At 33.2% G+C, this 14,056-nt stretch overlaps 1 protein-coding gene across 2 annotated transcripts; it reads left to right on the forward strand.

Moving 5' to 3' along the window:
• Window positions 1-1,084: 1,084 nt before the first annotated feature.
• LOC119066671 (ATP-binding cassette sub-family G member 1) lies at window positions 1,085-13,188 on the forward strand. 2 transcript variants are annotated; one of them, XM_037169258.1, is made up of 12 exons: window positions 1,085-1,260; window positions 7,351-7,646; window positions 10,397-10,514; window positions 10,587-10,776; window positions 10,838-10,983; window positions 11,385-11,524; window positions 11,581-11,679; window positions 11,751-12,010; window positions 12,068-12,236; window positions 12,299-12,440; window positions 12,499-12,613; window positions 12,681-13,188. In XM_037169258.1, the coding sequence occupies exons 2-12, from the start codon at window positions 7,493-7,495 to the stop codon at window positions 13,101-13,103; spliced, it is 1,956 nt and encodes a 651-aa protein (XP_037025153.1). In that variant the 5' UTR covers window positions 1,085-1,260; window positions 7,351-7,492; the 3' UTR covers window positions 13,104-13,188. The 2 variants fall into 2 exon arrangements, with proteins under 2 accessions (XP_037025153.1, XP_037025152.1); XM_037169257.1 differs by lacking the exon at window positions 1,085-1,260 and having other exon boundaries at window positions 7,005-7,646.
• The last annotated feature ends 868 nt before the right edge of the window (window positions 13,189-14,056 follow it).

Genomic DNA, 14,056 nt, shown 5'->3' on the forward strand with positions numbered 1-14,056 from the left:
GTATGTAGGTTGCATTCATCATTTCAACTCTTTGTATAATCTGATTTTTGTTAATTGATTTCCTGTCAATGTAAGTAAGTTTAGTCGAGAGAAAGTAGCTTTGATAATGTAGACTAAGTGTACTAAAGCATATTCGGCAAATAACAATTTTTTGGTCGCAATTTAATAAAAAAAATGTTTTTTTTTTATTTTCGACTCGTTAAAGTCTCATATGGTTTCTGTTTTGATGTAAAGAGCTGAAGTATAAGAATTTCAAGCATTTTTGTTAATGTTCGATTATCGTAAAAGGTCGTGAAATAGGTGAAAACATGACCATGAATGTTAATATTAATGACCCCTCTAACACAATAAGCTAATTTGCGCTAATTTGTCGCATATTTGCAAACTGCATTGCAAATAAAAGAAATAAAAGAAAAACAAATGACTGACTAACTACATATCAATGAGTTTAATTGATCGATATTGCGCAAAAGAAATTTCTAATTGTGTTCTCTAGACGTCGTCACACAGATTGAAATTTGTTTGTATCCTTATTCGAACAGGAAAATTTTCCATTGTTTCGACATTCCTTATAGTCACAATTCAATCGTTGTTTGTAATTGTTGTGTGAGTTTCCTTTTCATTTAATCAAACTGTTTATCTGTGGTGAAGCAAACGAAGTAATAGATTTAATGATGATATCTCGACTCGCTTGCCATTTGAAACTTAAATCGAACGTAATAGAATTTAGAACCCAATGTAAAGGACCTCAATTTAAAGTATTTCTTTTGTGCGCAAGAGTATACTGACGCTGAGAAGTGATGAGGTAGAACACATATTAAACAAATCTTTCTTTCGTTTTTGTGTTTAAATATATCTTCGTGTGAAGCACTTTTTGTTTTTAAATCAAATTGATAAACGAGTACGATACGAGACTTAAATTGACGACTCGTTCAGCAGAAATGGATGTATTTTTCTTTATACATTTATTTATGCTTTTTCAAGCCATGACGTCTATACGTATAGTATAACGTAGTCGTATATTTTATACCATGTTCGAAGAAGAAAGAACCGAGTGATAAATGGATAAAATGAGCAGTTTGTGGTAGTTTATCGGTATATTTGGACTGTTTCAGTTACTCGGAAAATTTTTATGAGCTCAGTAGAATTTTGCGTTTGGTCGAGTAAAGTTTAGTTAGAAGCAAAGTTGTTCTTAGTTATCATAAACAAATCAAGTGGAAATATTCGACGTATTCTTTTTTTACTTTAATTCGGTGCTGTGTATGTAGAAAACAAAATTGTTGATATCGGTGAAGTGTAACGAATGATTTGATCCATTTGGAAATAGTCTTCGGTGGTTCTTTCTATCACACAAAAGTGATCTTCATAATTTCTTTTATTTTAAACAATAAAATGAAACGACAAAATTTAATTGAGTCACACACATATATTACGTATCTAATTCCGTGATATCATAAAATTGAGATCAAATGTACACTACACTTAGCGTATATGTAAAGTAGTGCATAACTTTTGTATTTATACATTTAGTTTAAATATGAAAACGGTTTTTCGACTTGCGCAACAGCGATGTGCTCAGTTATTGTTTCAACAAAATTAGACTCAGATTATCAAAATCGTTTCGATTGAATGGCATTAGAGTAAAGTTAATTATTTTATTCAACTGAATATGATTGCATTTAATGCTACATGCACTTGGTAAACGAAACGAAGTGCTTTGTGATATTTAATTATCTGCTGGTCGAGTGGAACGTATAGGGATCCAGTGTTTTGGGACCTCTTCTTAATGTGCACCTAGCCAAATTTGATTTCAGTTTATTTTATCAATATAATTTGCTGTTAAAACCATTTAAATCAGCACTAGCAATGAGAGAAAATTAACTAAAATACGCAGATGCATCGGGACAATCCGATTGTTAGAGCAGCCCTTACTATTAAATGTGTGCTACTGCTACCTGCTACATGCATTATAGAGATCGAAATGTGAATGTATTATTCTCGGCCTAAGATTCGATTCATACAAAGTATCAGTATGTGAATCATGATATTGGATGTATACTTTGTTTGTAATCGAAAATCTGAAATTAAAATGAGACGGTTTGCAGCTTTGTCAATAACAACAACAAAATTGACGCAATACGACAAATTGTGACATGAATTTTGGCAACGAAATGTCGCTTTGTTAACACACAAGATACTGTTAAATTCTTAGGTACTGCAGGGTGCTGGCTTTTTGTGGAATGGATGTCACTAAAGAAATGAACTATGAACTCATCCATAAAATCCTGACAAACTAAAATGAGTTTTCTCTAATTTTCCTACGCACAATTTTCATTTCATACATCAGATGCGAATATAGCGAGAATAGCTATTTACGCAACCGAGTGATAAATCTGTTTTCAGACATGAGAGTGTGCTCAAAAAATCATTTAACACAGAGTTGTATACGATGCTTTTCTCAATAAAGGGAAAGAAAATTATACTTTTTGACACTAAGTTGTGAAATAGTTATTTATGCAATTCAGCATCAGAATTCACTATGTGTATTATGACAGGCCGGTCTAGAGCCTAATGAAGTACTTTACACTCGATGTAAATAATAACTATTGTCAACTGAGTGATAAATGCTGTTTTAGTCACTAGAAAACGAAAGTTTTTCATTTCGTTACTGAGTTGAGTTGAGTAATTTATGCAACCGAGGTGCAAATTAGTTTATTTGGCTCTAGATGTGTAATTATGAGACGAGGCCGCAGACCATGTGTCATTATACACATCTAGATCCTAATCAAGTATACTTTGCATCGAGTTGCATACAACGTTTTATGCCACAGGGACATTTAAAGTTTGCAAATTTTGCATATTATGATGCTGAGTGGTATAGATGTATATATTTTCTACACCTTCAATGGCATGAACAGTTTTACACCGAGCTCGGAATTACGTGTTAATTATTTTTATTATTATTCAATGTCGAAATGGGTGTCTTCTCCATACTATAGTTTAATTTCTTATTGATGGATGTGCTGTGGCCGGACAACCTTTTATAATAAGGCATCACACTTTGTCCGCTTTTACTAGTAAAGATCTTTCTCTTTTCACACATTCTTTTGGACCAGTGCGTTGTAGTGATTTTTTCGGTCAGCTGCAATCTCGGCCAGTCTCCATGCATGTTAATTTTTTCGCTCAAAGAAAATTAAGAAAATTACAGTTGTTGAAAATAAAGTAGTTACATTTTCAACGATTATTCAAAATGATGTAAGTCATTCAATAGGAGAATAGAGTTTAGAAACTAAGGGTAAAATCTATTACAATTTAGTACTTTTCTTCGTAAAAGTACTGCTGTCACTGAATTATTTTTTCATGAACAAACTTCACTCCTGTGACATTTCATGGGAATGAATCAATGTGAAGTTGTTACACAAAAAAATAGTCCAGTGAGACTGAAGTACTATAAAAAAATGTGGCGCCTCTACAGGCCAATCGACTAGGCGAATAGTGATGTTAGTATTTAATATACCATACGTAAAGAGAACCGAATTTTCAATGGGTTGTGATATAGTTTCGTTCAACGAGAGGGGAAATCAGGGGAATTTAGATGGCGTTGAGAGTAACTCTATGATAAATTTGAATAATCGTATGGAGGATGTGAGATTTTGCTAAATTTAAAAATTTTGGAGTACAGAAATCGAGGTTTTTGATTTTTCTCGTTATAATTAAAATGTTTTCCATCGTTAAAAAATAGTTTCAGTGAAAAATTATTTTTTCTTGAAATTTCATGCGGAACTATTTTTATATGACAGGAAACATTTTATTTTGAACAAGAAAAATCAAAATTTTTGATTTCCGCACTTCAAAATTTTTAAATTCAAGAAAATTTCACATCCTCCATACGAATATTCGAATTTATCATAGAGTTACTCCTAGCGTCATCTGTTAGTCTTTCTACGTACATGCAATTTTTATCAAAAAAAAGATGGCGAAAATCACGACCCATTGTGATTTCTTATTTTTCTCGATTTTTCTCCGCCTGTTTTGGTTGCGAATATTATCTAAGAAAATTTATGAGGTATGTGAATGTTGAGTCCCTCATAAAGGCCACTGCTTGAAACCTATGTCATTTTGCTACATTACACAATACGAAAAACATTTGTTGTACGACTTTTAGATTTGGGCCCAAATATAAAAGTCGTAGAACAAATGTTTTTCGTATTGTTTAATGTAGCAAAATGGCATAGATTTCAAGCCGTGGCCTTATGAGGGACTCAAAGTGTTGTGGGCTCCAGGTCTAGTACATGTTCACAGTAAATACAAAATAAATGAGGAGATGTCACCACACGACTTTTTACGAGTTAGTTAGCCCTCGACTATTACCACAATTTGCACCCGGGTGCAAATAATCACTTCGAAATTTTGTTTTTTTTTTTTAGTTTAAAATAGAGTAAAATTTAACATGGTACAGTCTCAGTCTGAGACTGCTAAAAAAATCGTAAAATTTTACGTACAAATTAAGCATATCGTTACGAATGGTTGTAAATTTTATTAAATATTTTTTTTCTGATTTTTTTTAAACAAACGGATTGTCGACAATTCAAAAAAAAACTGCTGAAATGAGAACTGAAAGTAATATTTTCTTTAAGAAAGAATATTAACGAAAATAAAAGTTTTTTTTGTGAAGATATAAAGAACGAAATTCAATAATGGCAATAAATTTAACTTCTTTCTGAGCGTAATTAAAATTTTATGTTCAAAATATGGAAGAACTGCATTAACTGCTCCATACCAACGAGATAACCATAACTCTTAAATCCTCATGTTGCTTTTTTCGAAAAGCATACCAAAATTTTTGGTTTTTTAGACAAGCTGTAAAAATAGTTTTATCTCTGTCGTCATATTTTCGGAATTACGTATCCTCGTATAACAACAACAAAAAAAAACACAAAAACAAAATCGTAATTTTTTTTCCACTGATTTAAAGGTAAATTATCAGGTTTGAAATTGGACCGCTCAACATCGGTAAACAATAATCTTTGTTTTGTAGATGAATAAAAACAGCAGATTTTTTCAACATAAAATTTACAATGCAAATCACTCACATGTATCTAATCCGAGAGGAACGGATAGAACACAACAAATTACAGAGTGCAACCGTTTTTCGAGTATCAGTATAAAAACAAGTTCCTCTGAAGACAGATTACAGTCACATAATATTATGACGCCATATACAGAACGTAGTATATTTCCACAAACCTACACGGTGTATGGAATTGAGGTTGAACTCAGGATTATAAACTATATGCAAACATAATGGAATTTGGATCAAACACACCGGCTTATTGGTAAAAAATTGTGCATAAGAAACAAAACAACCAAGAATTGCATTTAAATGTTTTTGTTCTGATTTGATATATGAATGAAGCTTTCACAAGAGCTTTCACCTTTTGTCAGCTAGCGGTCTCGTGATGGGTTCGCTTCAATAGGGCAGAAAAAATTTGTTTTTCTTGCGGAACATTTATGAACTGCGTAAAGTTTTAAATCGTTAAAATCCAAAAATATCTTAGATATAGGAGCCGGCTGAATAAGAGGGAGATGATATGCTTAATTAACATGTCCCGTTTAAGGTCAACCACTAAATGAACCGCCAACACAAAAATGACTTCATTTTCAAAAACAGAATAACTGCAACGTCGTCGAACCACTTCGTTCAAAAAAAAGCCCCCATGAGACATCGTAGTGATCAAAATCAAAATACATAAAAAAATGTCAATCTATGAAGACTCTTCAGAAACAGGATTATTATAGCGCAGTACATGCCATTATAACAAGCTCAATGACTCCGAATATAATGTAAACAAATCGTAAATTTTGATTTAAACAAGAATACTCGAAACTATCAGAACTTTTGAAATACACTATTCGTTTAAGTGATCACCGGACCAACAAATTATTCAAAGTAAAATGTTTTTTGAATATGCTCTTTCTCATTTTACCGTGTAAATTATGAATGAAATGCTTAAATGCTAATTTTATGTTTCACGAAACGTCTAACGCCCAATAATTTGGAATGATAAATGTTTTAGGTTTGACTCAAATATTTTGATAGAGAATTACTTACAACGCTTATTTAGACAGGTTTCAATATTTAAATACCCAAAGATTTGCCTAAATTTCACCTAAAAGCAAGTTTCACTCTTATTCCCAACTCTCCGTTTTCCCCGTTTTCGTCCCTGACACATGAAAAAGCTTATGATCTCCTAGTCAACAAAACGTGTTAATGAGCTTTATGAGAAGCTATAAAATGTCTGGAAAAGCTGGTAGTGAAAAATGATTGGGTCATCTGTTGTCTATTGCGACAAAAGTAAGTAGTTCTGGCAAAGGTGGTCTGTTCTATATCAAAACATAGTGGCGAATTCCTGATGTCTGTGTCTATACTCTGTCTTATCCCAATTGTTGTTCTTTACAAAAAAAAAAACTTGTTATCAAATACACAACGAAGCACCAATAGAGAATGAAAGCTTTATCCAAGAAATAGTCATTTAGAATGATTTACTCGTACAATAAGAATCTACGGTTAAACGTCCTTCGCCGAATGTGTTTAAAAGTCGATTTTAAAGTGACAAAATTAGCAATTATCTGAATTTTATGTTATTGGACACGTCCAGTCAGTTATAACTGCAAAAATCAATTTAGCCAAATTATTATAAATTTTTATTTTTAAATTACTTCTCTATGTTAATTTGATTATTTCGAATTCTTAGAGGACCATTGAATTATATAGAAAATACGACGTATAGAAAAGCTTCACAATTTTTTTTTCGTTTATAAATAACTTCAAAGAAAAAATAAATTAACTCAATTTATTGATAATTTAAGCGTTAGGTTGTTTATTTTCGTATTTTCGTATTGAACCAATGAAGACGCTAAATTTCGATTCTCAACGAAATCGAAAAGGTTCCACAACTTAAACAAAACAAAAAATTCTTGTCTCATTCACTTGAATTGATTTGAAATCAAATGTGTAAATATTGCCGTAAACCTATACATCAACCGGATCATCACACAGTACTTTGATTCGGATTCTATTTACCAAAATAAAGTTTTTTTTTTTCTATAAAGGCCATATCGACGAAAGGTGACAAAGCAGTTAAATAAAATGGTTTAGTTAACGCGATTTATTCCATTAAATTAAATGTATTAGTATATTATGTCCATTAACAAAGTTTTTTTTTGTGTAAAAAGCCGCAGAAATCAAGAATTTTTAATTGAGTCGTGACATTGCACTTCACCGAATAACAATTTCTGTTTACATAGCTAGAAACATTTTGTTTTTATATTTGCCTTTTTTTCGAAAAGAAAAAAATATTTTATTCGCCAGTCATTAGTCATAAATAGACAAATGTTGGACATAATCGAGAGTGATATATAAGAAAAAATAGTAAATTTAAGATCTGTTCAAAATAATGCCGAAGATAAATTAGAAACAAAAGTGATAAAAATGCAATCATCATCGGACGAAATTAGTGTAGAGGAGTTGGACGTATCAAATACCACGGAATTGACCAAAAATAATAGCCTAAAGTATCTACCACGATGGCCACCAGTAAACATAGAGTTTCAGGATCTGTTATATTCGGTTCCGGATTTAAGTGGTAAGTCAATATTTATCTGTTTTGATTTTTTTAAACAATGTTGAAACAAAAATTTCATCGACGAATTATTCAGGAAAAACGAAGTTTATTAAAACATACTTTCCGTTTTCTAATACCAAACTTAGTGAATTCTCCGACTCTATTATTACTGGGCTACAGACGACTTAAACTGACATATCTATAATATAATTGAGTTATTTTTGAACATTAAAACGTCTGTTGATCAAAGTATTTTCAACAAAATCTCTTAAACGGGTCGATCAAAATCTATTACTTCATTTTCATTAGTTTCAGGGCCGAACTGGTTACTAAAACGAGCTCATGTGTGTAGGAAAGGGATGAAAAGCGTATTTAAGTGGGGTAAAGACGCTTGAAGAGATGAAGAGCATGATTAAAAGGCGTTAATAAAACAAAATTAAAGAAAAAAACGCGCATGTAAGATTATTACATATTGCCATATATTGCCAGTTCGGACCTGATTAGTTTCAACATGTATTTTACTATTTAAAAAAAAACAGAAGATCCAGAACTAGTGACAAGTAAGATGTAGGTGCTCGGGTCCTGCGTTGCCATCAGCCTATTTCATGCATTTTGATTTCATTGAATGAAACCCCATTTTCATCTAAATTTGGTCTAATCTCTAGGACAAAAATCTGTAATTCAGCGTCATTATGGCTTTTTATTTTTAATTTACTATAATAGAGGTTTGAAACGAGACTCGCATAATTTAAGCTTAGTGTATTTATCATATTCACCTATTCATCGTTGTTGTGTCGAAGATTATTATCTGAACTGAAACAATTATATTTTTACAGTTTTTCAACGTATTGCACAATTCATTTTTTTTATTTTTTCCAACAATTTCCTTCGTTATGTTTACTTTGGTGCAATGAACTCTTCATGACAATTATTACAATAACAAATTGCACGCGATGGGTGTATGAGTTGAGTATACATAAAAGCTGTTTGGATTGTTGATAGTATTTCACGAAGTGTGTAAGTTACTATTGACAAGCTGCTCTATGTACCTTCTAAGCACAAGCTCGTCAATCAAATTGTAGGGTGAGACGAAGGAAAGTATAGGTTTACCAACAGATAGTATTCGTACGAACTTAAAGAAACTGAACGAAATCTTTCAATGCAGGCAAATTATGAAGGGAAAATATGGTTGAATGATGGGAAAATATGAGTGAATTCGAACAGGTGATACAGGATGATTTTTAGTTGTTGTTTCCCCTTGCCTAATAAGTTGAAGATTTTGCATCAAACACTAAGGATAAACCCAAAGAAAATAGAAGTGCTTCATTGTACAAGAACATTATAAGTATACCTGGTGAGGTGTTTTCTTCATCAAAATGTTTTGATATTGTTGATTTCGTTAACCAAACTGTTGATTAGTCTAGCAAAATTTTTCGGACACAGAAATTACTTTAAAAAAAAAAAATATTTTTGAATTCACTCCATCCTATAGTTACTGACAGTGAAAATTATCCCATCAACATTTTCAAACGGCTCGATGCAATTAAGTTATTTCTATTTTTTTAATAATGAAAATAGAAATTTTGTTGTTTCGTTGTGCCAATCATTTTGTAAGTCCGCTGTTTACGTTTAGTGATACCAATTGAGCATGACATAAGTTCATTGAATTCACTCCATATATTCAAGGAAAATTCTATAATGTAAAATCTAAATATCCGATTGTGATATCATAGTTCGATTTTAAGAAACAGAAAAACCTTCACACCTCGTTTGCGTTTAAGTTTTTAATCTGTTTAAAAAAAATGATTGAAATTTTTAACTAAATAAAATTGTAATTAATTTTTCATGCTTTGTGTACTTTATATGGTACGAAAGACGAAATTAATGGTCTTTACAATACCAGAAACGGAGGGTTTTTCCAATTAATCTTTCACAAATGGCAAACAGATCGCGTATCGCTAGAAGTACTGTTAATTCTGTTAGTTATTCAAAGTATCACATAGATTTCGATACGCAATCTTTTACTTCATTAGATTTTCTATGCATTTTGCTATATATAAAATAATGCTTGCTAAAGCTAGTCCCTTTATTTTCATCGTGATGTCGATAACAAATGACAAACTGAGAATAGACATACCCACATATTGTACATCCTTCCTGAACCAACAAAACAATTCGTCACTACTTCAAAATGTTATATGACGGAAATAAGAAATCAGCCTGCGAATTTTAAATACCGAATTTGAGCCTAGCTCTCCGTTTGTCACGCTCGCTAGTCGAGTGGCGTGTATCTTGAGTGAAATAGGATTTTCGAAGATTCGAAAGGACTTTTTTTGTATTAATTTCAAAGGATTTTGAAGCATTTTTAAACTGTTTTTAACTTGATACAGACGGCAAGCATATGACAAGTATTATTGTTGACTACTGCTAGTGGTTGATTTTCTTCAAGGCTGTAAACTTTGTAAAGGTCACGCAGATACAGATACGCCGGTGACACGACGTTTATTACAAAAAATCACCACGCCATACAATACATAATTTTGGTGAATTTGTTTGTATGGAAAAGGTGTGTTCCAGCGCATCTAATAAATTGGCGATCTGCGTGACGTCCTCAAAGTTTACAACAACATTTTAATGGTCGAACTCTCTGATAAAAGCATAGAAACCAAAGCTAACTAAACCTAGCATACGACGAGGTTTATATTTTCTCCTCTCTTTCTTCGCGCCAGTACAAGATGTATTTATGTGAACCTAAACAAATTTTTTTACAGGTAACAAAGTTATCTTGAGGGGAATAAGTGGAAAATTTCAATCAAGTCAAGTAACAGCTATCATCGGCGCATCTGGAGCTGGCAAAAGTACTTTACTGAACGTCTTAGCCGGTTTCAAGTAAGTTTTACTAATAATAATTGGTAAATTTTGTTTGATTTAACATGTACAATTTACCATGTCATCGATAAGGACAAGCGAGGCATCTGGTAATGTTCTAATTAATGGAAGACCGCGAAATATGAAAACGTTCCGTAAAATGTCACGATATATAATGCAAATGGATTTGCATCAGCCCCACCTAACTGTCCACGAAGCTATGATGGTGTCTGCCGACTTAAAATTAGGAAACGATTTAACGAAATTACAAAAGAATGAAGTGGTATGTGGTGATTGCGCTAGGATTTTTTTTAAATTGTCGTTTTCATTAAGATGATATTTAGATAGAAGAGATTTTAGATCTGTTACGATTAACTAAAACAAGCCAAACAATGTGTCACCAACTGTCTGGAGGTGAAATGAAGAGATTATCTATTGCCCTAGAATTGGTCAACAATCCTCCAGTCATATTTCTAGATGAGCCGACGACGTAAGTAGACTTCTTTACATACAGGCGAAGGCCACTTTCCATGGTTTTAGGTGCTGGTTCTCCTTTAGCGACCTTTCAGCTAACAAAGTTTATAAATTTTAATTAAAAAAGAAATGCGAGAAATGCAGAAACAACACCGCCTGCGCCGGCGCCTCTCTTGAACCTTTTGCAGGCGATGAACTCACATATTATAATTCGATCTTATAAAGCAAATCGTATGTTCTAATGAAGAAGAATCGGTTTAAAATAAGTACTGAGATGAGATCAGTAAGAAATAATAGATTCGATAATGGTGATGGTGATACATACGTCGCCGTCGCCTGCAAAATGTTGACATGCAAATAGAAACGAGGATTGTAAATGTAACGCAGTAAATAAGTATTACAATTGAATATTTTCAGTGGATTAGACGACTTATCGTGTTCCCAATGTATCTCGCTTCTTCGACGAATAGCGCTCGGAGGACGTACGGTCGTGTGCTCAATACATACACCATCCGCAAAAATATTTGAAATGTTCGATCTTGTATATGCAATGGCTGGTAAGTACGTATACTTACTATACCGACAATTCCACTGAAACCTTACATCCCATTAGACGGACAATGCGCGTACCAAGGCAATGGATCACATATAGTTCCTTATATGCAAACCATCGGTTTAAGTGTCCCCGTAACTCATAATCCTGCCGATTTCAGTGAGAGTTTACAAAAAAAAAAAAATCTGAAACTTAACCCAAATTGTCCGAACGATTTCGATTATTTCCAGTTGTCGATGTATCTTGTGGCGAATATGGAATGGAGTACATTGATCGAATGGTCAAAGCGGTAGAGAATGGGAAGTGCTACAAGTGGACACCATTTCTAGCTGTACAAAATGTGCTGGATGAAATTGAAGGTGGTAAAGATGAAACGATTCACGAATTTGAGGAAGATATCGATCCAAAACAACTGAAATGTCGGTCAACCAGTTGGGATCAATTTAAAGTGCTATTCAACCGACGATGGAAACAAATGTGGAGAGATTCGGTATAGGAAATAACAACTTGCGTGCCTGGTTCGGTAAACTAACGGTCAAATTTTCAGTGCTATATGAAGCTTAAAATTTACATGACACTCTGCCTGGCTATCCTGGTCGGCTGTTTGTATCAAGGATGTGGAAATGACGCGACGAAAGCATTATTTAACTTTGGATTTTGTTTCACCGTTACCATAGCGTTTATGTACAATCCACTTATGCCAGTTTTGTTGCAGTGTAAGTTCACGAACATCCATCTACGTTTTACGAACAATTCAACAATTTGATTCTATTTTTAGTCCCCAGCGAAATAGCTCTGATCAAGAGGGAACATTTTAATAGATGGTTCAAATTAGCTCCATATTACTGGGCGTTACTTTTGACAAGACTTCCTATACAAATTGGATTGTGCTTGATCTATTTAGGGATAACATATCCAATGTGAGTCAGCGGCGTCAGTTTAGAAGTTTTTTTTATGAAAACGAATGTTTCTTTACAGGTCCGATCAACCACTCGAATGGAAACGAATTTGTATGTTCTTCTCTATTACAATAATGATTGCTTTGATATCTGAGAGTCTGGGATTACTACTAGCTAGCCGATTGAGTCTTATAGTAAGCTTCGCTTAATTTTCCATTGTATGGCAGAGAGACCAGCCCTGATTCCAATTTTAACTTTTAGAATGGAATGTTCGTGGGACCTGTGATGACTGTGCCGTTGATGCTCTTAGCAGTATATGGCATTGGGAATGACATTGAAATACCATCATACGTGAAGATATTGATGTCCTTCAGCTATCTTCGATATGGTCTAGAAGGTCTGTTGGATGCGATGTACGGTTATGACAGAGCCGACACCCTTTGTCCGGACACTGAAATGTTTTGCATGTTTGCGAAGGCAAGCTATTTGAAAAGTCTGCTTGGATTTCATCACTCCAGTTATTTGGTGTCAATTGTTGCGCTGTGGTTGTATTATTTATTGTTCACAATAGCTGCCTATTATATGATCAAAATGAGATTGTCGATTTCTGCGTCGAATTTTGTAGCGGTACAGTACATTGGACGATTTGTCAAGACTCACTTAAACTTTGCATCATATAAATAATTTGGATGGATGGTGTGTTTGTTTAATAGTTTAGCTGTAGTTTTTGTATTGGATTGTAAATAAAGGAATCAAACGAAAGAAAAAATCTTTTCATGTATAAAGATGGAAAAGATCTACTGTTACTATTCGCACCTGAAGTTTATAGTTGACAACGTACCCAACGTCCCTTGTTCTAAAAAAGATTGAGGATAGATCGGTCGATATTTTTTAGGGGTTCACAGTCGAAAAAATCAACAGCCGAGATGACATATTCCAATTTATTACACTTAAATTATTGGCACTCATAAGAGAAAAATTTCTAACACTTTATGAACGGTGGGTCTATGACATCTTTTGTTCTTTTTGTTCCTTTGATTCCATCGCGTATTGTAGTTGTTGTAGTCGATAACAGATGATTTTTTAACATAAACATAAAACAATCAGTGCAGATTTTTCGACAAGTTTCCACACAATCTCGAAACCTTTCGGAAAAATTAAAAAATCTCGTTCACTTATCACGCATGAAAACCGTTTTTTGAAAGGTTATTTTGGCCCATTATAGCCGGAGGAGAGTTCTACAATCGAATTCGTATAAAAACACTATATAACCATAAGTTAGGAAGGTTAGGAACAACGTTTTGTTTATACCGTGCCGAAAATGAGCGTATGGATTCTAACACGTAATAAGTCTTTTGACTATATTACTGAATGATAATTTTATGAATTAAAATACATCTTCGTATCAAATCAGCGCTGCTTAACTTGCCCCAGACCCAGAGATTACGTGATATGTCGATTCCGTTTATTTTAACAATAGGGTCCGATATGTCTGTGAGTAATGAATTATTTGATTGAAACTTCGACCAATCATCGATCGATGATTGGCTTTTCAAAACATTATTCAAGCCACAGAAGAACTATTACTCAGATTAGGGATTGAAACAAAATCTTTTACTTCATTTGTTTTAACATTG

Source organism: Bradysia coprophila, chromosome IV (genome assembly GCF_014529535.1).
Source record: "Bradysia coprophila strain Holo2 chromosome IV, BU_Bcop_v1, whole genome shotgun sequence".
Taxonomy (NCBI): Eukaryota; Metazoa; Arthropoda; class Insecta; order Diptera; family Sciaridae; genus Bradysia; species Bradysia coprophila.

Bases quoted from the DNA above. Each gene is read 5' to 3' on its own strand.
- LOC119066671 (XM_037169258.1), top strand. From the start codon at position 7,493: ATGCAATCATCATCGGACGAAATTAGTGTAGAGGAGTTGGACGTATCA. The intron at 10,515-10,586 runs GTAAGTTTTACT...GTCATCGATAAG, and splicing joins AACGTCTTAGCCGGTTTCAA to GACAAGCGAGGCATCTGGTA. The intron at 12,011-12,067 runs GTATAGGAAATA...TCAAATTTTCAG, and splicing joins AACAAATGTGGAGAGATTCG to TGCTATATGAAGCTTAAAAT.